The sequence below is a fragment of the Lutra lutra genome, chromosome 4, assembly GCF_902655055.1.
Source record: "Lutra lutra chromosome 4, mLutLut1.2, whole genome shotgun sequence".
NCBI classification, from domain to species: Eukaryota; Metazoa; Chordata; class Mammalia; order Carnivora; family Mustelidae; genus Lutra; species Lutra lutra.
Window position 1 is genome coordinate 38898564 of NC_062281.1, and position 25280 is coordinate 38923843.

Sequence of the window (25280 nt, forward strand, 5' to 3'; positions counted from 1 at the left end):
TCTAATTTTAATGCTAATTCCACTTTCTTCCCTAGTTAATTGCTCTCCACTGTGATCCCATTTCACTTCGAAAAGTGTTTTTTTATAATAGTTTGTGAGTTTTTAAGTCTGTCTTTCATGCTATATTGGAGCCAAATAAGGGTAGGTTAAAGATTTTTTAAATTCAATGTAGAGCAGGTGCTCAATAAAGTGTTTTTCAGTGCCTGAATGTTATCTAGGGCTTTTTGGAAAATACTTGTACATTCTTAGATCACTTTCACACATGCTTTATATTCTTCCTGTCTGCCACACATGTGCTCTTATCCTCAGCAACATTGTGATCCATATGGGATAATTTTATAATTGATACCTCATTGTTTTAATTTGCTTTTCTTTGATAATTACTGAAGTTTAATATTTTCTGTGTATGTTAACAGCTTTTTTTAAGTTTTTGTATATTTGTGAATTGTATATTTGCCTATTTATTTGTTAGGTTTTATTGTTTTTCTGAAGGAAGGATTTATGTGAGCTCTTTATGTTCTAAATCTATACACTAAATATCTTACCACATTTTCTGTATTTTTCTGTTTTCTAAGCTTATAATTTTTTTTAAAGATTTTATTTATTTATTTGAGAGAGAGAAAGAGAGCACAAGCAGGGGGAGGGGCAGAGGGAGAAGCAGGCTCCCTGCTGAGCAAGAAGCCCAGTATGGGACTCTATCCCCGGACCTGGGATCATGACCTGCACTGAAGGCAGACAGATGCTTAACCTACTGAGCAGACCAGGGGTCCTGCTTATAGTTTTTATGTAGACAAAGCTAGCAAATTCACATAGTTTTTTTGTTTCCTTTTTTTGATGAGAAACTATTCTTTTCTGCCTACTGATTTGATACTTTGATTTTCTTCTATTTTTATTTATGTCATTTAAAAATGTTTAAATTGTCAATCTGTAGGTTTGTTTTAATGGTATTAAGCTCATATTTTCTTTTTTTAAAAACGATTTTATTTATTTATTTGACAGAGAGACACAGTGAGAGAGGGAACAGAGGCAGGGAGAGGGGTAAGAGGGAGAAGTAGGATCCCCGCTGAGCAGGGGGCCCAGATTTGGGGTTCAGTCCCAGGACCCTGGGATCATGACCTGAACCTAAGGCAGATGCTTAACAACTGAGCCACCCAGGTGCCCCTAAGCGTATATTTTCAATAAAATACTCATGAAGTCACTTATGGTGTCCTCAGTTAAGATTACTTTTCAAGCCAAGTGAGAGTGCTTATTTGCAGAATTTAACAACAATATACTTGTTTTGTTTGACTGGCACACCATTTAAAATAATCTACATTTGAATGCTGGGATGAGGCAGGCATTCTGCCCTAATACTCAGCTTTACTGCTTGTTTATGTCTGATAACTGTTCTTAATTTAACCACTGGTATTATGGCTGGCGACTCTTTTGATTAGACATTACCTTTACTAATTGTCAGATATTTTGAATATCATCCTTGGAGCAAGCCTTGCAACTCTGTGTTTTCTTATATTGAGACCAATTCATATATGCGTGTTTGTGTAAGCTGGAAGACGTGGGCTTTGCCAGTTAATATTTGTATGATATTTGACAGACCACTTTATTTCTTTGAATTTGTTTCCTCATCTAAAAAAGGGATGATGTGTTTCAGTTTACTTCACTGAGTTGTTGTGAGACTCATAAAATACTCCTTATAACTATGAAGTAGTATAAAAGTTTAAGATAGCACTATATCTCTGTTCTAGAAAATGTTACTGTTTATTGTTGTTTAAATGAATTTATTGAGGGCTAGAAACCTTTCATTTCATAATTGAGTTAAAAGGCTTAATGTGTAGATACCTTGTTCGAGCTTGGGTATTCAAATGGAGTGTTAAAATAGTACTGTATCACAGATAATTTAAAGATGTATCCGTGTACTAGTATGAATGATTGGATATTGTGTCATTTTTTTATTAGGGCAAGATATGAGGTGACCCCTGAAGTGAGGGGAAGAGTTAATTACAAAGAGAGAAAAGCATAATGAAAGAGGGACTTTATAAACTTTACACATTTGCTTCAGGTGTTCCCTCTCCACTTTTAATCATTCGGGGCCAAATACAGGCCTTGCCCTTGATATTCTTAAAAGCTTCATAAGGACTGAGACTGTCTGTATCCTCACCGTCAACATGTAGCACCTTTTTTTTTTTTTTTTTTAAGATTTCATTTATTTATTTGACAGATCACAAGTAGGCAGAGAGGCAGACAGAGAGAGAGGAGGAAGCAGGCTCCGATGCGGGGCTCAATCCCAGGACCCTGAGATCATGACTTGAGCCAAAGGCAGAGGCTTAACCCACTGAGCCACCCAGGCGCCCCAACATGTAGCACCTTTAACAGAATCTGTATTGAGAGAGAGAGTCAGTGACGTAGATATTTGTCAAAAGAATAAAAAAATGGATGTCCAAATTAGTGTGAATTTATTTCTGTTACAACTGTTATGAAGATCTTTTGTAAATGTAGAATCATAGAATTGGAATGAACCTTTGAAATCATCTAGGAAAGCTAGACAGTTCATGAATCAGTGTAATATTTTTGGCAAATCTTTAGTCTTGCTGTGGATTTGTCTAGTGGCAAATTTTTTACAGCACTAAGTCAGACAGATCTTGAGACTTTGAAGTATACCAAGTCTATTTAATCCTGAACTTTCTCTAGTATAGCTCTGTAATACAGGGCACAGATGCAGAGGTAACAAATGAAAGAGTAAATGAAGGATTAATGACTTGTTGGTTGGAAATAATGGAATGTTAAGAGGATGAAAATTGAAGTCTAGGTAACTGAAAAGGTCGGTGTTGAAGTAATTAAACATGACACAGTTTTATAGACTGGTGTTGCTTTTGTTGCACCCCCATGTTCTTTAATTTTTATGCCAGGAGTGTGGGGGGGGGACCCGGGCGCTCAGGACAGCACCACCACCTTGCACACCTTCTGCAGTGGTGCATTGCGGTGGCCCTTAATAGCACTCCTGTCTCCCACTCTCCCACCTTGGCTGTAAACCGCTAATTTAGGTGGTATCGCTTCTCTTTTCATAACTGCTGTATCTATTCACTTATTATTTATGAAGTGCTACCTATAGCCAGGCAGAGTTCCAAGCATTGTGGGTAATCAGTGAACAGAACAAATGTCCCTGCCCTTGTGGACCCTTTCTCACTGCGGTGCTGTCCGACAGAAACATGAAATGAGCCAAAATGTAATTTAAAATTTCCTGGTAGCCGCATTAAAAAAAGAAAAGTGATAGGTGAAATTAACTTTTCACCTCAGTGGGTTAATAAGCCTCTGCCTTCAGCTCAGGTCATGATCTCAGGGTCCTGGGATCCAGCCCTACATCAGGGCTCTCTGCTCTCTGCTCAGCAGGGAGCCAGCTTCCCCTCCCCCCTCCACCTGCCTCTCTGCTTACTTGTGATCTCTCTCCCTCTGTCATATAAATAAGTAAAATCTTTAAATATATATATATAATATATTAGTATATAGCACCAATATTCTATTAAATAATATAATAATAATGACAGGTTAAACATTAATACATTTTATAATATTAATATATAAATATCATTTAAAGGTATAATCAGTTCAAAAATTATTAATGAGGTACTTTATCTTCTCTTCTTAGTACTAAGCTTTGAACTTCAGTGTATATTTTGGATTTATAACATAACTCATTTTGGGCTAGCTCTGTTTCACATGCTCGGGAGCTACTTACTGTATTGGGCAGTGCAACTTTAGAACATAGTGTCTTCTTCCTATGGACCATTAAGTCAGACCATCTGGTCTAAGGCAGAGAACAAGTTCCTCATAGGACTAGAATTTTCAGATAATCCAAGATCCTTACCCATGGTGTGAAGCCTTGTGTGATCCGGCTCCCATGTGTCTCCCAGATCTCATCTGGAGCTAGTGTTTTCCTGACTCACTATACTTGAGCTTTCTTTCTTTTTTTTTTTTTTTTAAAGATTTTATTTATTTATTTATTTGAGAGAGATCACAAGTAGATAGAGAGGCAGGCAGAGAGAGAGAGAGAGAGAGGGACGCAGTCTCCCTGCTGAGCAGAAAGCCCGATGTGGGACTCGATCCCAGGACCCTGAGATCATGACCTGAGCCGAAGGCAGCGGCTTAACCCACTGAGCCCCCAGGCGCCCCTTGAGCTTTCTTTCTTGAACTCAAATATGAGAGGCTTTTTTCTGAATCATGTTTTTTTTTTTTTTCTAAAATCTTGTTTCCTTTGTGTAGAATGTCATGTTCCCAGATAGCCAATTACATGGTTAGCTCTCTCGTGTCATTTAAGACTCCAGCAAAAATGGCTGTCAGTCCTTCTTTGATGGCTTTTCATTCTTGGTCAGAAGCTTTCTGTTTTATTGTCCTGATAGCAGTCATTACTGTTTTCTTGCCTTGCCCTATTTTCTATTACATTATCATCAAGTTGTCCCTTCTTTGTAGAATATATGCTCCATGAGGGAAAGTACACTTCTCGTTTTATTCACTATTGTATCCCCAGCAACTGGTGTAATTCCTGCCATGTAGTTGATGCTTGATAAATATTTATTGAATGAATAAAAGGCATTCTGGATCAGGGATCTTGTACTAGAGTGGATTTATCAGGTAAGTCAGATCCTTACATTACCACTGAGGAGTGTAGGATTAAGAAATGGTTTAGTCTTAGGGTCTTTTAATTTGGAAAGGATTAAGGGAAATTGGCATCTCAGAGGTTAGGGGAAGGAGGTCCGGGTTGTTAGTTTGTTTCTTTTTTCCCTTCCTCCTTCTTTCTTCCTTTTTAAGTTCCTTCTTTCCCCTCCCCTCCCCTCCACCTTCCCTTCTCCTTCTTTCTTTTATAAAGAAAGCAGACTTATCCAAAGCCAGCACATTATTCAAGTAAAAATAAACATGTACAATACATTTATGACAAAATATATTAAGGTTACATGTAAATATAAACCGTCTTCCAATTTGTTTAGGAATTTTAATATGGTTAGGGTTTTTCTTTTAATGGAGATGAAATTCACACAACATAAAATTAGCCATTTTAAAGTGAACAATTCAGTGGTCCGAGTGTATTCACCATATATAATCACCACCTCTGTCTAATTTCAAAATATTTTCATCACCCCAAACCGATTAAGCAGTTAGTTGTACCTTGTTTTCCCCATCCTGCTTCAGCCCCTGGCAACCACCAGTCTGCTTTCTTTCTCTAAGGATTTATCTATTGTGAATATTTCATATAAATGTGTGCTTTTGTTCTGGCTTCTTTTACTTATGTTTTTGAAGTCCATCCACATTGTAGCATGTGTCGGTGCTTTATTCTTTTTTATGGCTGAATAGTATTCCGCTGTATGTTTATACCATATATTATTTATCCATTCATCATTTTTTGGGGGGGGTTTACTTACATTTTTTGGGGGGGTTTACTTACATATTTGAGAGAGAGACAGAGGGAGAGGGAGCATGATGGTGTGAGGTAGGGATTCACCTTCATTTTTTGGCATGTGAATGTGCAGTTGTTCCAATGTTGTTTCTTTCCCCCCCCATTTTTTTTTTTAAGATTTTATTCATTCATTTGACAGACAGAGATCACAAGTAGGTGGAGAGGCAGGCAGAGAGAGAGGAGGAAGCAGGCTCCCCGCTGAGCAGAGAGCCCGATGTGGGGCTTGATCCCAGGACCCTGAGATCATGACCCGAGCCAAAGGCAGAGGCTTAACCAACTGAGCCACCCAGGCGCCCCATCCCAATGTTGTTTCTTAATGAGACTTGAGCCACTGTGGCATTGGTGGCAGTTGAAACAAACATCTTCCAGTAATTAGTTTCACATTCTACAGCCTTAAAGCAGTTTTTTGTTTGTTTCTTTTTAAAAAAAGATTTATTTATTTATTTTAGAGACAGAGATGCATTTCGGGGGTGGGAGGGGCAGAGGAAGAGGGAGAGTGAGTCTTAAGGAGACTACACGCTAAGTACAGAGCCTAACACTGGGCTTGATCTCACAATCATGAGATCACAACCTGAGTCGAAACCAAGGGTTGAACACTCACCTGTGCCACCCACATGCCCCTTCATAGTCTTTATATATGTGCGTCTGTTTAAGTATATATGAATAATTATTCAAGTGTAATTAACATAGTGTATATTAGTTTCAGGTATGCAATATAATGATTCAACAATTCTCTACATTTCTCAGTGATCAAGATAAGTGTACTTTTAATCCCCTTTACCTATTTCACTGATCCCCACCCAGCTCCCTTCTTACAACCACCAGTTTGTTCTCTATATTTAAGAGTCTGTTTCATTTGTCTCTTTTTTTCTTTGCTTGTTCATTTGTTTCTTAAATTCCAGAGATGAGTAAACTCATAATGGTATTTGTCTTTCTCTGACTTATTTTACTTAGCATTATGCCCTTTAAGTCCATCCATGTTGTTGCAGTTGACAAGATTTCATTCTTTTTTTTTTAATGGTTGAACAATATTCTTGTGTGTGTGTGTGTGAGAGAGAGAGAGAGAGAGAGCAAGAGAGAGAGAATGTGTAGATGAATGGACACTTGATGCTTCAATAAACATAGGGGTGCATATATCTTTTTGAATTATTGTTTTCATTTTCTTTGGGTAAATATGCAGGATTGGAATTACTGTATCATATGATAATTCTATTTTTAATTTTTTCGAAGACCTGTCATACTGTTTTTCACAGTGGCTGTACCAGTTTGCATTCCCACCAACAGTATATGAGGGTTCCTTTTACTTCACATCATACTAATGCTTGTTGTTTTTTGTGTTTTTGATTTAGCCATTCTGACAGGTATAAAGTGATAATCTCATTGTGGTTTTAATTTGCATTTCCCTGATGATGAGTGATGTTGAACATCTTTTCATATGTCTGTTAGCCATCTGTATGTCTTTGGAAAAATATCTATTGAGCTGCTCTGCCCATTTCTAATTGGATTATTTGGGTTTGTGTGTGTGTGTGTGTGTGTGTGTGTGTGTGTGTGTGTGTGTGTGTGTGTTGAGTTGTATAAGTTCTTTATATATTTTGGATATTAACCCCTTATTGGATGTATCTTTTGCAAATATATTTTCCCATCAGTAGTTTGCCTTTTTGTTTTTTTGATGGCTCCTTTTCCGTGTAAAACCTTTTTATTTTGATGTGTCTCAATAGTTGAGTTTTGCTTTTGTTTCCCTTGCCAGAGGAGATATATTTAGGAAAATGTTTCTATGGCTGATGTCAAAGAAGTTACTGCCTGAGTTTTCTTCCAGTAATTTTATGGTTTCAGGTCTCACATTTAGGTCTTTAATCCATTTTGAGTTTATTTTTATATATGGTGTAAAAAAGTGGTTCAATTTCATTCTTTTGCATGTAACTGTCCAGTTTTTCTAGCACCATTTGTTGAAAAGACTGTCTCCCATTGTGTATTCCTGAGTTCTTGGTTGTAGATTAATTGACCATAAACATTTAGGTTTATTGCTGAGCTTTGTGTTCTGTTCCATTGATACATGTGTCTATTTTTACACCAGTACCATATTGTTTTACTATTTTGATTACTACAGCTTTGTAGTATATATATATTTTTTATTTTTAATTTACACTGTATCTTTCTATTATCCCATTGTTGCGTATTTGAACTAACTTACTTACTTCTCTTCTCTTCTTTTCTTTCTTTCTTTCTTTCTTTCTTTCTTTCTTTCTTTCTTTCTTTCTTTCTTTCTCCTTCTCTTACAGAAGAACTTTGCCCTTCCATCAGCTTATCTTAGGGTTATATTTGCTTGTGGTCCTTAGAGCAAAAGTAGATGTATTGTTAGGAACTTGTAATATCACTTGGGTATATTTAAAAGCTAAGAGGGTGCTTTCAATAAAAATAGAGGCTTTCATAGATGGCACTTGAACAAGGTTTGTCAAGAGAGGCAGTATAGAATAGTGATTAAAAGCATAGATTATAAGAAAACAGAATTCACATCTTGGTTCCATCTTGTTTGTGAACAGAGGAATTTACTAAATAAACCTCTGTGCAGTAACTTTCTCATTTGACAGATGGTGGTAATAATAGTATCTCACTTGTAGGGTTGTCTTCAGGATAAATGAGATAATGCATGCAAAATGATTATCACAAGGGCTGGCACAGATAACAGTCGCTCTATTTCCATAGCTACTAAGAATGTTTCCTTTCCTTCTTCTCACTTTGGCTGCTTTTCTCCCTCCTCCCCCTTTTCCTTCCCCTGACAACCTTTGTTTGTGTTTTCATTTTCCTAGTCTTTCTCTGGAATTTTCATTTTTGAGTTTTCATTCTCAGGGCCAGCAATCCAGGATTTGGGTGGGTTAGGATGACCTGGCCAGAAGAGGAGAAGTGGTATGGGCATAATCGCTTCATGCAGGAGACTCTTGGCAAGCCACCCTTGTTTCCTTTCCTTTGTGTAAAACTTTTGAATTTCATTTTCATCAAGAATTAGTGAAATTTCAGGGAAGAATGTCTGAATTTACTTTCAGGATGGATAGCTGTGATGTTACCTCAGCGTCAGATGTGGGAAATAGTGATTTTGGGGGGTCGTGTTGATTCTTGGGATAGGTTATGTGCTTTAGGAATGACATTGATAATTTTAAAGAAAGTTTAATACTGAATTTTTTTTAAATCAGTAAAATGTGTCATAAGAGTGACACATAATATTTGTGAGGAAAAAGAAGTTCTCAGTTTATCTTTTTAGCCTTTTCCTAGAGGTTTAGTGGTCATTAGAAAGAAATGTTTGCTACCAGAGCTCTTTTGTAAGAGTTTATCTAGCATGGTTTTTCAATCTAGTTTTAAAACTATTTCTTTCCAGTTAACAGAAGATGAAATTGCAACTATTCTTAAATCTACTCTGAAAGGACTAGAATATTTGCACTTTATGCGAAAAATACACAGAGATATAAAAGCTGGAAATATTCTCCTCAATACAGAAGGACATGCAAAATTGGCTGATTTCGGAGTGGCTGGTCAGTTAACAGTAAGTGTAATAATTTTGGACCCACTTGTGGGCTATATGTCCAGGTTTGTGACTGAATATTGATAACCTTTTGGAGGAGGTGATAGGAAGAAATACATAACTACATTGTTCTTGGAGAGAAGGAGACATAATTTCGTATTATTTATTATTTTTATTTACAATTTAAGAGACATTAAATGAATATGAAAAAATGTTATTGAAATGCTTAAGTGTTTAAAAAGAAAGCTACCTTGATCCATTTCTGTAGCTTTTATTGTTACAGTACTATTTTTAATGACTATCTTTAATGAAGATAGTGGAGATAAGTTACTTGTGGGCTGTTGCTTTTTACGGAATTCAGAATTCTGAAATAGGTCATCAGTTGGGTTGTAGGAAAATAGTCAATATTTTATATAATCTGTAGTATTTGAGGGTTTCACTGTACAGTTTAATGAATATGTTGGCAAACAGAGTCCCTTAGTGTTTTTGTAGTATTATTTATGTCAGTAAAATGTTTTTGCAGGATACAATGGCAAAACGCAATACTGTGATAGGAACTCCGTTTTGGATGGCTCCTGAGGTAATTCAAGAAATAGGCTATAACTGTGTGGCTGACATCTGGTCCCTTGGCATTACGTCTATAGAAATGGCTGAAGGAAAACCTCCTTATGCTGATATACATCCCATGAGGGTAAGAAAATGATGGTTTGCTAAAAACGTTGATGTTATATAAGTTGCAGTTTTGTAATGTCAGTATAAATAAATAAAATAAATTAAATAAGTTGATTGGAACTTAGGTTCTGTGCAAAAAAATAATAAAATTATCTGTCAGAGGTTAGTGATGTTAACTTTTTTCCTCCCACATCCTCAATTATGAGAAAAGAAGTAAAGGCTGTATTTCTCTTTATAGTCACTGTTTTTCTCCCCCCAAAATATACCTGTAAAATTTCCCCTTGCTTTTCAATAGAAGAAAGGATTGGTAAAGCCACTGTATTAGTGGAGTGGCTGGTCAGTTAACAGTAAGTGTAATAATTTTGGACCCACTTGTGGGCTATATGTCCACAAGTCCATAAATTATGTCCATAAATTATGTTACCATTATTTTTCCTTTCTCATGTTTGTGAACTGCTTTATACTTCAGTTTATCCATCATTTTCTCAGTGTGGCTGTGGAGGCCTTGGGAAAAACATCAATTCTCACTTTTCTACCCATTTTGTAAATTCTACCTTTCTGTGTTTTCGTTTTCCTTTTTTTCTTCTCTCATCCGAAGCTAATATTTTAAAAGCCTGACTTCTAACATTGGTACATACCAGTAGGCAAATTAATTCTATTTCTTTAGTTGGTGCTTAGTGAGAAAATCAAATTTGTATTTTGAACACTATCATACACTTCTACGAAATCCTTTTTCCAGGATGACGTTTTTGAGTTTGAAGTATGTGCCTTACATATTCAAGTCTAACTGCCTCTCCTTCAGAGTTTTGTGATGATACAGTTTTTAGGTTTCATAGTATGTGAATCTCAATTCATCATAGATAAGGACATCTGTCTTTGTGAACTTATTGCCCTCTAGTGGCTAGAGCCACCTCAAGAAGAAAAGAGAATGCAGAGAGGAGAGCAAGCAAGCAAGGGAGTGAGCCAGGGGTGGGTGTGTGTGTGTGTGTGTGTGTGTGTGTAGAAGAGAAGATGGTGTTAGGGTGACTGGAGAAATGTGTGAAGTAAATAGGTGGGAGGAAGGAGAATGCAGTATTTTGGAACATCCGAAGAAGAATAAATTGGAATTTTTTCTGATAATGCTGTTGTGGATTGAATTTCAGTAATACAAGTAATGATGTACTCTACTGAAAATATTTAAAAATCTGCCTGCCACTTCAAGGAGAATTCCAAGTTGTACAATTGAGTATAATATGTATCATCTTCCTTGTGTATATAAATTCTTTTTGCTAAAGTGAAAAATAACAATAGCATGAATTTTTTGTTTGCAAAATCACATGAAAAATCTTAAGGTCAACATAAAACCAGCAACACAAATTCTTATTTCTTCTCTGATTATTACTTAGCTTTGGTATTTTTAAAAGTTTTTTTTTTTTTTTTAAAGTTTTATTTTTATTTTTATTTTTTTTTTTTTAAAGATTTTATTTATTTATTTGACAGAGAGAAATCACAAGTAAGCAGAGAGGCAGGCAGAGAGAGAGGAGGAAGCAGGCTCCCTGCTGAGCAGAAAGCCCGATGCGGGGCTCGAACCCAGGACCTGGGATCATGACCTGAGCCGAAGGCAGCGGCTTAACCCACTGAGCCACTCAGGCGCCCCGAGCTTTGGTATTTTTAGTTATAATATTTTAAGGTAATCCTCAAACTAGGTGTATTTGAATTTGAATTAGTGAGGTTAACTGAATTATCCAAGGCATCCTAGCCAAGTGCCAGAGCTGGAATTTAACCCAGGACTTAGATTATTACTCTTCTGCTTCCTCCTTGTGTTAGATCTTATTTTTCCAACCACATAGATCAGCATATTAAATTTGACCCTGAGGTAGTCTCTCAGGTAGTCAAGAATTGTAGTATGTGGTTCCCAAATTTCAGAATCTTAAAATATCACTTGACAGTTTAAATTCACACATATGAAGTAATAAAAATATACTTGAAGATAGTATTTTTCTTTAAAATTCTATCAATCAATCATCTATCTACCTATCTAGTAGCATCTTTCTATCTCACTCTTTTTTCCCAGCCTAAATCCTATTCATTCAAGTCTCAGGTCAGATATTATTTCTACGTAGAGTCTTCTTTGGTAGCCACCACGTAAGTAAATTTGTTTTTTAAAGATTTTATTTACTTATTTATTTAGTGAGCAGGAGAGGGAAGCAACAGAGGGAGATGGAGAGAAGCTTAAGTCTGCTGAGTCTGTGGTGAGCGCAGAGCCCAATGTGGGGCTCGATCTCTTGACCCTGAGATCATAACCTGAGCCAAAATCAAAAGTCAGACACTTACCCGACTGAGCATTCCAGGGGCCCCTAAGTAAATTTCTTTCTTTCCTCCCAACTTGTGTATAGGCAATTCTTAGCCCTGCAATTCTTTGGGCAGTTTATCAAGTGTTGCCTTCTGCATTTCCAAATACAGTAAAGTTTTAAGTTGCTGTTTAAATTATGTTATCAGGGGCACCTGTGTGGTTCAGTTGTTAAGTGTCTGCCTTCAGCTCAGGTCATAATCTCACGGTCCTGGGAAGGAGCTCCATGTCGGACTCTCTGCTCAGCGGGAAGCCTGCTTCTCCCTCTCCTCTCCCTGCTTATGTTCCCTCTCTCACTGTGTCTCTCTCTGTCAAATAAATAAATAAAATCTTCTAAAAAATTCATAAAAAAATAAATTATGTTACCATTATTTTTCCTTTCTCATGTTTGTGAACTGCTTTATACAAAGTTGAGTATGAACTGCAAGTATTGGGAAACTCTTGAGGTCATGTGACATGTTATACAATTTTCACTTGAAAGCTCAGATTTTATCATTGGCAACAAATATGATGGTGTTCCTTGGAAAGGCAGAGTCACTTGGTTCATTTTTGAGAGAATGTCAATCAAATGCCCATGTCAGAATAACTACAGTTTTTCTGCCAGTCATTCCTTCAGGTGAAAGTGCTGTTCCTTGAAAAACGAGGTGCAGCTTGGTCAGCTGGCTGTTCAGTCACACAGGTGCTTTTCCTTGAGATAATCCTTGCTCTTCTGTGTGCAGGGCATGTGCTTTGTGTGTGTTTCTCATTTTATCATAGAGAATGTTAAAAAGATACGCATTCCAGGGTGGACTTTTAATAAAATTAATTATATTTCCTGCTTCAGCAAGGCTTAGATTCATTTGGTGGGCGGTTAGATGGGAGGATAAAAGAAAGAGCTGTCCAAGAGAGAAAAAAAGGGAGTTGAGGACGCGGCTAAAGGGAGGACTGTGTTGTCGGCAGGGGCGATTCTTTGCTCTAGCCTTGCTCTAGCCCTGCTGGGCAGTGGAGCGCTATTCTGGCCTTGATCTCGGGACTGGGTTTAAATGAATGAGTGTCTCTGAACGACAGGGCTCCGACGCATTGAAAGGATGCTGTCGAGAGACTTGTTTGGTGGTTACCAAGAGGGTATAGCCTGGAAAGAAAGGAGAGGCTATAAGGAATGGAAGATCAGGGAGCTAGGACAGCAGTCTTCCTTCTTGCTGCATAGCAGTTACCTGGAAAGCTTTGAAAAACATTGTGGTGACAGAGCCCTCCCCCAGACTAGTGATTTCAGAATCTCAGTGTTTTCAGTGAGGTTAAAGAGCCCATGGAGTGGTAGTGAAGGTATGACGGTATATCCCAGGGATGAGCTGGGAGTAGGTGAAACTGATTAGTGAGTGAAACAGTGAAGTTTTCTTTTTTAGTTTAAATAATTTTCTTACTTTAACCACTCTGTGATATAAATATTTCGATCTCCATTTTAGTGAGTGGATTGGGTAAAATGGATATTTAAAGAATTTTGTTTTCCACAACTTGGAAGTGGCAGAACTGAGTTAGGAACTTGTGCTAGTCCATTTCTTGTCTTGACAAAAAAGAAATCTCTTTTGTGTTTATATGTCAACTGTATGCAAGTGAAGGAGTGGCTAGCAAAATAAAAATTTGCAGGCATTTTAATCTCATAATTTTAATTATTAATTTAAAGTACAAACCTAAATTTTTCTGTTGGGAGAAATATGGACAATTTTTTTTTTTTTTTTTTTTAGAGAGAGAGCACGTGTATGCATGAGTTGGCAAGGGGAAAGGGGCAGAGGGAGAGAGAGAAATAGAGAGAGAATCTTAATAGGCTTCACACCCAGCGTGGAGCCCAGTGCAGGGCTCGAGCTCATAACCCTGAGATCATGACCTGAGCTGAAATCAAAGTCGAATGCTTAACTGACTAAGCCACTAAGGCACCCCAATATGGTAGAATTTTTTATGTTCCACTCATTTTTTTGGTGGTTGAGGGGGAAGAGTATACCTTATGAGATAACCAATAGTTTACAAAGTTGTCACAGTGGAATGAAGATAGGAATGATGGAAAGACCAGTGTAACAGATGGAAGTAAAGAATGCTAGTTTTTTTTTTTTTAATATTTTATTTATTTATTTCACAGAGAGAGACACAGTGAGAGAGGGAACACAGCAGGGACAGTGGGAGAGGGAGAAGCAGGCTTCCTGCTGAGCGGAAAGCCTGATGTGGGCCTCGATCCCAGGACCCTGGGATCATGACCTGAGCCTAAGGCAGATGCTTAATGACTGAGCCCTCCCCCAGGAGTCCCAAGAATGCTAGTTTTTTTAAAGTAAAGGGTATTATATAATTTACTGCATATAGATGGCTATCTGGAAGAGGAGGCTAAGTTAAGATGTGGTGGGCCAGCTTCCCTAGCCTGCCTTTTTACATGCTAATCCTTCTGAAATTCTCTTTGGCCAGTGTTACAAGGTTGTAGCCCTTCTGGCCATGCCTACCCTCTAGATGTATGTAAGAGAAACAGCCCCAGAACAAGGAAGCTGACTCCTAGACTGAGTTTCCTAGTCATATTCTCAGATACACTTATTGTATGGCCAGGCTCCAGGCCTGCTCCAGACCTAATGCTTTGCTTAGACCAGCGAGAATTAGGGTCAAGAAGAAATGCATCAGGCTTGGATAATTTAGGATGGGGTTGCTCCTGCCTAAATAGTTACAAATTAGTATTGTGATTTTCACTGACAAGCTTTTTGTTGGACATATACTTTGAGTGTCATTAGAAAATGAAAGTGATTATATTGGAACTTGGCAGAATGGAAAATGGGTCTTTCGAAAGTGTTAAGGCTGAAGTCATTTGTTTTAGTTTATCATTTATCAAAGATTGATACTTTGTTTAATCATTCCTCAGAGAGAGTAAGAGGTATTTGGAATATAGATATTCAAGGAGGAATTTCCTAATAAAAAGAGCTATTAAAAACACTCGATTTGTTTGATGGCAAGGGATAAAAAATTTTATAGTTTTTTATAGCTTTCTCTCTTTCTCTCTTTTTTTTAAGAGAAACTTGTGGTGTGTGCAAACTATATCTTTGCTGTGGTGAGAGTAATAATTATCTGTCTAGTAAAAGGCAATCATGAAATACACATTAAAACATGTAAAGCTTTGTGAACAGGAGAGGGATGAAAATGTGCTTATAAATTTACATACAGCTAATAGATTAAAATAGATTAAGGAGTAATGACAAAAAGATTAAGGAATAATGACAAATTGAAGTAAGTCTGCTCAAAATGTTAAAAGAAACAAGTTTTATCAAAACCCAATTTATTTTAAATGGTTAAATATGAAGGTACTGAATTAATTTTGGTCAGTTAAATATAACTAAATATAATATGTAACATATAATATAAATATAATTTTGAAGTCAGTTAGCCACGCACTTTTTTGGAGATCTGCCTGTTTCACAGCCCTGTAGGAAAGAAAATTACCAAAAAAAAAAAAAAAATCAGGAAATGAGTGAATAGTATCATTTTTCTAAGTATCTATCCCTGTCCCTGCCATCAAACCCAGACACATTCTTTCTTAGCACTAAGACCGTACTGATTCTTTTATTTATTTATATATTTTAAAAAGATTTTTATTTTTATTATTTATTTGTCAGAGGTAGAGAGATAGAGAAAGAACGAGCAAAAGCAGGGGGAGCGGCAGGCAGAGGGAGAAGCTGGCTCCCTGCTCAGCAAGGAGCCTCATGAGGGACCTGATCCCAGGACTTTAGGATCATGACCTGAGTGGAAGGCAGATGCTTAGCTGCTTAATTGCTTAACCTGCTGAGCCACCCTGGCGTCCCCCCTATTGATTCTTTTGAAAACAGTTTTTGTTCTGTTTTCTTTTATTTTACAAGCTTTTGTGTTTGATTACACATTGCGTGGTGTGGTGGAAGGGATAAGGACAGAAGTGTTTGAGTCAGAATAAGGACTGTTTAAGACAGCCAGCACTGTGACGGATTGTTTGGCATCAGCTGAAGGAAAGAAAATAAAAATGAGACTAAGAATTTTACTTCTGAACAATATAATATGAATGTTTATTGCCTTTTAGAAATAAGATGTTGAAATATATTGTATATTTTGGGAAGATTTATGTCAAATGTGACTTGAGACGATTGGAGACATGTAAGTGGCAATTACCTGGAAATTCAAGTTCAATACAGCTTGACAATCTCTGTTTAAGAGTAAATTAGGAGTTCCTTTAAACTAAAAAATAATCTCTGTCTGTCTGTCTTTATATATCCTCACATCACTTACTTATGAAGAAAAGAACCCTGTAGATATTTTCAACATGGAAAAGGTATTTTTGATGAATGTATTTGAAAGTGATGTTATCTTTCTTTCCTGAAGAACTTTTTCCTTAACCTTGCTGTTTTTTCCAACTAGCCTCTTCACCCCCATCCCTTTGGGGGAAACAATGCATTTTAATAAGTGAAATAAATGCTTCAGTACATGCAAAGTAAACACAGGCATTAGAAAAAAAAATCACTCTTTGTACTGCATATTAAAAAAGTAAAACACACAGTAGTTTTCCCCTATCTCAAATCATATGGTGCTGCTCCTTTCACAACCAAATGTATTCCTAATCTAACAAGGCATTATATCCGTGTCTAAGGAGTGAAAATTGAGTTATCCATTTTTTTATCAACTAAAACTGAATCAGTGACCTCCTTCCTACTCAGTTAATGATAAGATTTGGTTGAGAAATCCTGGAAGACTGGGCTTGAGTAGAGGTGGTAGTGGAGTGATACCACAGTCAATGTAGTTACATGTCTTCCAGCTCCCTGTCCCTACTCTGTATGGTTTGGTAGACACCTGGCCTGTCTTAGTGTGTGTGCATGCAGTGCCTCTTGGAAGATTCCTCACAGGCATTTAACATGTAGGACAATAGACAAGTATCTTTAGTTTGTCTGGGGGTAGATGAGGGGATGTGGGGGTATTAATTCACGGAATTAATATTCACTTGTAGGAACATCCTGGATGAAAGCCTCTGTCTACGAGCCTAAGATTACAGGGTACTACCTTCTCTGCGGTCTGCCCTATGGACATGCTGGCCCAAATTCCCCATTCACTGGGCCAAGAGCCTGTAGGCAAACCTCACACCTACCCTCCCCTGCATGGGGCGGGAGGGCGGGTGGCTTCAGCACTTTGCCCTCAGCTCTCGTGTTCGTGGGCCTCATGTGGGGCCAGGGACTGCTATGGCTTAGTGGTGAAGCCCAGATCATCTTTTTCTCTTGGTTTTCGTAGATAAATTTTGGCTTGAATGACATCTTCTCTGATTATAAGGTCCACTTCCTTACTTTTTATCTTTTTACCCCCATAATAGATTCTTAGGGCTGTTGTAACAAATTACCACAAATTTGGTAGCTTTAAGCAACAGAAATTTATACTCTCACAGTTCTGGAGGCCAGAAGTCTGAAATCAAGGTGTTGACAGGATTGCAGTCCCTCCTGAAGCTCTAATGGAGACTCCATTCTCTGCCTCTTCCAACTTTTGGTAGCTTCTGGCAATCCTTGACATTCCTTGGATTGTAGCTGCATTATTCCATCTTGGTCTACATCTTCACATTACCTTCTCCTCAAATTTTCCTCTGCCTTTCTCTTGAAAGGACACTTGTCATTGGTTTTAGGGACCACATGGATAATCCAGGGTGATATCCTCCTTTCAAGATCCTTGACTTAATTACAACTGCAAAGACCCTTCTTTTCCTCAAATGAATTCACATTCAGAAGTTCTGGGGATTAGGACATGGCTACAACTTTTGGGAGGCTACCTTTGAGCCATTATACCTTCCATAATCCATTTTGTCCTTCTAAATTGATGGCACGTGATGTGATGAGCACTAGATATTATACACAACTGATGAATCATAGAGCCCTATATCTGAAACTAATGATGTACTATATATTGGCTAATTGAATTTAAATAAAAAAATAAATTATCTACAGTTTAAGATTAATAGTGACTAATATTAGGACATATCTCTGCCTTTTTGTCCTCATTTTTTAATTGTGGTAAGATGTGCAGAACATAAAATTTGTCATTTAAACCATTTTTAAGTAAACAGTTAAGTGGCATTCACTCACATTGTTGTGCAACCATCACACTGTTTACAGAAATTTTTATCATCCCAAACTGAAACTGTGCCCATTAAACAATAATTCTTTGTTATCTCCTCCCCACATTTTGTCACCATCATTCCACTTTTAGTCTCTATGAGTTTGACTGTTCTAAGAACCTCCTATAGGTGGAATCATACAATATTTGTCCTTTTGTGTCTGACTTCTTTCACTTGGCATAATGTTTTAGAGGTTCATTCATGTTGTACCATATGTCAGAATTTCTTTTCTTTTTTTTTTTTTTTTTTTTTTAAAGATTTTATTTATTAATTTATTTGACACAGAGAGAGAGATCACAAGTAGGCAGAGAGGCAGGCAGAGAGAAAGGGGGAAGCAGGCTCCCCGTTGAGCAGAGAGCCCGATGCGGGACTCGATCCCAGGACCCTGAGATCATGACCTGAGCCGAAGGCAGCGGCTTAACCCACTGAGCCACCCAGGCGCCCCAAGAATTTCTTTTCTTTTTAAAGCTGAATAATATCCTATTGTATGTGTATACCTTACTTTGTTTATCTGCTCATCCATTGACTAACACTTGGGTTTCCCCATTTTGGTTATTATGTATATTGCTATTGTGAACATGGATATACACTTATTTCTCCAAGACTCTGTTTTTTTTTTTTTTTAAATAAGATTTAATTTTTTTATTCTAGAGAGAGAGCTCAGGGGGAAGAGCAGAGGGAGAGGTATAAGCAGATTCCACACTGAGCTTGGAGCCTGACATGGGACTTGATCTCAGGACCCTGAGATCATGACCTGAGCCGAAACCAAGAGTTGGGCACTTAACTGACTGAGCCACTGAGGTGCCCTGAGACTCTGCTTTTAATTCTAATGGGTGTATACCCAGAACTGGGATTGCTGGATCATATTGCTTATATACAGTTTTGGGGGGAACCTCCATACTGTTTTTTTGTTTTTTGTTTTTTTAAAAAAGATTTTATTTATTTATTTGTCAGAGAGAGAGAGAGAGAGAGCGAGCACAGGCAGACAGAGTGGCAGGCAGAGGCAGAGGGAGAAGCAGGCTCCCCACAGAACAAGGGGCCTGATGTGGGACTCGATCCCAGGACACTGGGATCATGACCTGAGCCGAAGGCAGCGGCTTAACCAACTGAGCCACCCAGGCGTCCCATCCATACTGTTTTTTCACAGTAGCTGTACCATACCACCAGCCACGTACATGGTTCCAGAGTCTCCACATTCTTTCCAACACTTATTTTCTGTCTTTTTGGTAGTAGTCATCCTGATGAGTGTGAACGGTTACCTCATTATAGTTTTGATTTGCATTTCCCAAACAACCAGTGACGCTGAGCATCTCTCCATTGGTATGTCTTTGAAGAATTGTCTATTAATTGGGTTGGTTTTTTTGTTGTTGTTGAGTTTCTTTTCTCATTTTTATTCACTTTTCTCTAGTATTAATCTGCTTTTTTTCTATTTGCTGATTTAGATCTCCTGGTCCTTTGATTTCATAGTGCCTCTGTTTATTATAGTTCCAGCTGTCCCCCATCATTCTTGGCACCCCAAGCCCAATACTCTAAGTCCCTTTGTAATTCTCCCTTTATAATTAGTCCATTGGGAGGTCTTTGAGTCAAAATGTTTTTCACTTCCTGTTTATATGCCAGTGACTTACTAGTCTACAAGTAGAGGATTGTATATTTGTATTTAATTATATATTATTTGCTTTATGCAGTAGGTATGTTCTGAAGAAGTTGTGTAAATATTTAATAGCTGCCAATCAGCATTTAAAATATCTGGTTTGGGGGCACCTGGGTGGCTCAGTGGGTTAAGCCTCTGCCTTCGGCTCAGGTCATGATCTCAGGGTCCTGGGATCGAGCCCTGCATCGGGCTCTCTGCTCAGCGGGAAGCCTGCTTCCCTTCCTCTCTCTCTCTGCCTGCCTCTCTGCCTACTTGTGATCTCTCTCTGTCAAATAAATAAATAAAATCTTTAAAATCTCTGTTTTTTTTAAAAATAATTTTTAATGACTCCTTTAATAATGAGAGTAACACTTTTCAAATTTATCTGCCTTGTAATTGCGTATATTTTTTATGATGGGACATACCCATTTTAGCAGTGATACAAAATTTAATTGTTAATATTAAGGTATTTTTGATTTGATATTAATGTTAAAATATAAGAGGTGCTTGTTCTAATGTGGAGACAGGGAATTCCATTTTTGGACCAGCTGGAGAGTATATCTGCTATACTACATTGTTTATATTGTGTCAGAGAAACTAAATGTTGTCTAAGTGTGGGTGTTTGTTTTTTGAAGAAAAGTACCTTGGGATTTTCTTCCTGTATTCTTTTATTTCTGTTCTCTTTTCCTCTTTTTCCTTCTACAGATATTTAGTGCACATTTATCATTTACTGGTTGGACTTTGAGGATGTAGTGGTAAACAGCAGAGGCATGTTTCTTATTCTCTTGGAACTTCTGGTCTAGTGGAACTAGCCTTCTAACGTTAGAATTATTTAGCTTTCTGGGGTGGGAGGAGAGGGGGAAGTAGATAAATATATTCAGTTTAGAGTTTAAGACCATACACTGTAATAACTTTATTCACTTACATATATGGATATTACAAATTATATAGGATCGTGTAACTATAAGAGTTTTATTGTCATTACATACATTGCTTGCTTTTCTCCTTTGAGTTTTTTTTTTTTTTAAAGATTTTATTTATTTATTTGACAGAGAGAGATCACAAGTAGACGGAGAGGCAGGCAGAGAGAGAGAGAGGGAAGCAGGCTTCTTGCTGAGCAGAGAGCCCGATGTGGGACTCGATCCCAGGACCCTGAGATCATGACCTGAGCCGAAGGCAGCGGCTTAACCCACTGAGCCACCCAGGTGCCCCTGCTTTTCTCCTTTGAGCTCATCCTCATCTTCCTGTTTTTCTCACTGTTGCCTTTACTTCCTTTGACTGTTCTCTGTCCCTGACAGTACATGCACTCCACTGTTCACACAGTCCCTCCCACCTCTGCTTTGCTTTTCCCTGCTTTTCTTTTTTTTCACATTACCTTTCTTCCTCCCTGTCTGTTCCCTACATTTTTCAGAAGTAGCCAAGGATCTGGAGGAGTGGGGCAAATTGGATCATTGGAGAATTTCAGTCCTACTTCCAGGACATATGGTTTTTCACTCTATTTGAAAGTTCGAGTTCTTCTGCCCTATGGTTGTATCCATGTGGGAGTACCAGGCATTCCAGCCCCTAAATTGGGGATTAAGGTTTATTACAGTGACACTTTCAACATATTTCTGTCCAGTCAGTTATTATTCTTGAAGAGATGAACAAGCAAGGAGAACAGAATAAACAGATCTCAGCTTTTCTTGGTTAGGCCTGCTGGGATCATCCCTGAGGGCCTCCCAAGGAAGACAGATTCCCACCGTTAATTGAAATTTAAATCTTGCTGTTGGTGTTGTGTTGCCAAGTGCTCTGTAAACACGAAGGGTTCAAAGGGCTCCGTAACTGTTGAGGAAGTTTTCCTACTGACATACGAATTACCTGAACATGAATTGTAGTTATGGGGACATGTTTACATTAAGTGTTGCTTAGAGAAGGAATCATGGAGAAAGACTTATACTAGAAAGAATTATGTGAGAATCCATCTTTTTTAAGATTTTAAAAAATTATTTTTATTAACATATAATTATTATTTGCCCCAGGGGTACAGGTCTGGGAATCATCAGGCTTATACAATTCACAGCACTCACCATAGCATATACCCTCCAATGTCCATAACCCAACCACCCTCTCCCTACCCCTCTACCCCCACAGCAACCCTCAGTTTGTTTGTTTTGTGAGATTAAGAGTCTCTCATGGTTTGTCTCCTTCCTGGTCCCATCTTATTTCATTTTTTCCTTCCCTACCCCCCACAACCCCCTGCCCTGCCTTTCAAATTTAAGATTTTAATATATGATACTGACAAAGGCAGTATCTCTCTGTATTTGTATAGGAGTGTTTACAGGACACAATTTAAATTGATTTATTAATAATTAAAAGATGGCATTTACATTTGACACTTTTCTTTGACTGTGATCCATAGGATAAAGTGTATTTTGCATTGTGACCCATTTTGCACATGCATAGGTAAGTACTGGTTTATATAAGGTTTGTTTCAGTTGTATGGGTCTTCTCTTCTACTTCCACCTTTCATTCAAAAAAAGAATAGGTAGTCCAAATCCATTACATTGGTTTAATGACTCAGAATTGGATTGCAACTTGTATGTATAGAGCAAGAATCACTGTAGCAGGTTTTGGATGTCATATGCTTCCACCGTTGCCACGTAGTAGTGGGTGTGACCTTGTGTTGGAGAGACCTTGTGTTGGAGACTTGTGAATCCTGATGAGTTTTGTTATCTATGATTAGTAGAAATGGACTCTCATCTGTCCACTTCACATTTATTGTGAAGATCAGATAAGATAATGTAAATGAGCAATACGTGTAAAATAGTAAATACTATAGAAATATTAGGTAGCATTATTAAATTAACTTTGAAGTCTCATATTGAGACTCTAAGTTCAAATTCTTGCAGGAGGTGCTATATAATAATATTTACCAATGTCACTTAAGGAGCTTTGGCTGTGGAAAGGCTCAGACAATCCTGGCTTTATTTTAGGGAATCTAGTAGGGTTGGAGTTATTGGGGGTCTTACTCAGTACCCAAAGGAGTTTACTACCAGCCAGGGTAGGTTCCAGAAAGCTTTTAAGCCCTTGCCGAGAAGACCTTTGCAGCCTCTACTGGAAACCATGTAAATGTAAGGAGCCCATGAAAGCAGGGGTACATGTGCATCCTCCTTTCTACCCTCAAGGTAGACTGATGTTTTCTTCTTCATTTTCACTATATACTAGCTCAGTCATGGAAACAATGATTTGTAAGAGCATAGAATGAGCTGCTTTTCTGGGGCAGGGAATTCATATCATCAGTGGACCCCCTTAAATTGCACTTAAATATTGATGTTTGTTCAGATGTGTGTTTTTCTGCTGCAAGTTCATAATTTTTAAGTGACCCAAAAAGGTTCAGAACTCTGGGTCTCAGTAGTAGTATCAGTGCCTCTCAAGCGGGTTTGTTATGTTGTATATTTAGGATATGATTTTGTTTACTATTCATCACAGCATATCACTGTTTGTATTTTAATCTGGAGCCAGTAAACAGATCTGTATATGATTCCTCCCCCCACCATAGTCTTTTATTACTAGAAAGGTTTGTTTTAGGTATGTCTAGTTACTGTCCAAATTTCCTCATCACTGACTAAAAAAATATTTTATTTCTCTGAATTCTCATCACCTTTTCAATGACCGTCTTGTGGAACTTTTAACTTACTATGTATTATCATAGCTAGTATGTAATTGTCTTATTCCCCTTACCAGATGTCAGTTTGAAATGCGAGTGTGTTTCATCTTTGTGTGTCTAATTGAACCTAGCAGAATGACTTATACATGAGAGCATCCAATAAATATTTTTGTTGAATATGTGTTCAGTTCCATTTCCTATCTCAAAGGTACTTCAGTGGTGTAAATACTGAAATCTGGCAGGCTCAGATTCTACTTTCTTACAATAATAAATGTACTTATAACTTAGAATCTAAGATTCAGTGAAATAAATTAAAAAATGAAACTAAGTAAATGCTAATCAAATGCAACTTGAAAGACTTATCATTACTTATAGCTTGCCTTAGTAAAAGCACAGTTTATTTATTTAAAATTTAAATTTTAAATTGTAAGTTTTTGGTACTTTAGATCCTGTTTCTTTGTTGAAGGAGATCAGAAGGACTTAACTGAGCACCCTTAGCACTGGCCTCTGGACAGTAGTTTTGGTTTGCTAATGGGAACGTAATTGCTAAGCCTTATTGAAGACTTATGTCTTAAAAGCAGTCATATAGATATAGTGTACTAGTTATAGTAAGTTTTGTTTTGTTTTGAAACCAGTCAGAGAAACCATTTAGGCTAGAGACCTGAGCTAGTATTAATTTTAGAAGACAAAAAATGTAGGGGGGTGTGTGTGTGTGTTGGGAGGTTGGGAGAAGGGGGGAGGTAATGACTCTGTAATTCAAGTATATAATACTTTAAAAGTTCATATTTTTGGAGAAAATGCTATCTATAGCAAATTTGCTTTCAGAATTATGACTGGACAGACATATTTTTGAAAAATGAAGATAGATAAGCTATAATTGACTTAAAATATATGTTTTTTAGTTAAATTCCTGCAGAATAGAATTCCTCAGCTGTCCTAGAGGATTGATTGCAGATTAGATTTTTATACTAACTCATACTAACTTTGTTTTCATTATAACATTTACATAAATAGAATCATCTTCATTACATCTGGGATCATTTAAATAGCAAAACTACATGGAGTTGTGCTATATATTGAAAGGTAAGGGATAAATGATCAGAGATAACTTTATAAGCATTGTAGTAAGTGACTTACAAACTGAAGGTCACCATCTTAATTGGAAGGTTGGTGAATCTCTTAAATTCTGTGATCAAATGAGTCATATCAAAGAAAGAAGCAATTTAACATAACAATTGTGGCTTACACTGAACATATGTTCCTGTTAATAGGTTGCATTATGTTCTTTAAGGACTTGTATGTAGTTAGTACATTTTGGTTCATTTGATACCCACAGTTTTTCTTAATTTTTATTAGTGAGTTGTTACAGTGGTTAACAAGAAATACACAGATTTAAGTTGCAATAGTTTTCCCAGGGTTATATGATCTAACTTCACAAGCTTCCTGGACATATGTAGATGCTTTTCTATTTTGCTTTAGTTATGACATACAATTGATATAGGCAAGCATGAAAGCTTGGGCAAATTTTCATTGCTTTTTCTGGATCTTGCTCAGGTTCTGTGGTATTTATGTAAAGCACAATTTTGTTACTTGGGAATGCATGTTGAAATTATCATGTGCACTATTTTGCTGTAGGCCCGTTGGCACTGCCACAAAGGTAATACACTGCCAGTAGGCCATTTCCTTGTCGGCTGCATTTACAATTTAATAGAAATATTACATGACTTTTTAAACAAGTGTTTTGGCAGGGAGGAAATGGCAGATTCCATACAAACAAGCATAGCTTCCTTTCCTTAACCACACTCCAGCTACTCAAGAAATTGTACTTGGTTTCACGTGTGGGGGTTTGGGGGTAGAATGGGAAGTCAGGTTGAAACTGGAATGACATTGATATTTACTATAAAATAGTTATGTATTTTTAACTGCTG

General features: G+C 37.4%; 1 protein-coding gene across 2 annotated transcripts in view; it reads left to right on the forward strand.

The window, feature by feature from the left end:
• Positions 1 to 25280, forward strand: part of STK3 (serine/threonine kinase 3) — a 275511-nt gene that overhangs the window by 82195 nt on the left and 168036 nt on the right. For both annotated transcript variants that reach the window (XM_047725603.1, XM_047725604.1), the window contains 2 exons: positions 8814 to 8978; positions 9481 to 9648. In XM_047725603.1, coding sequence (XP_047581559.1) covers positions 8814 to 8978; positions 9481 to 9648 — 333 coding nt within the window. The remainder of the gene's footprint in view (positions 1 to 8813; positions 8979 to 9480; positions 9649 to 25280) is intronic.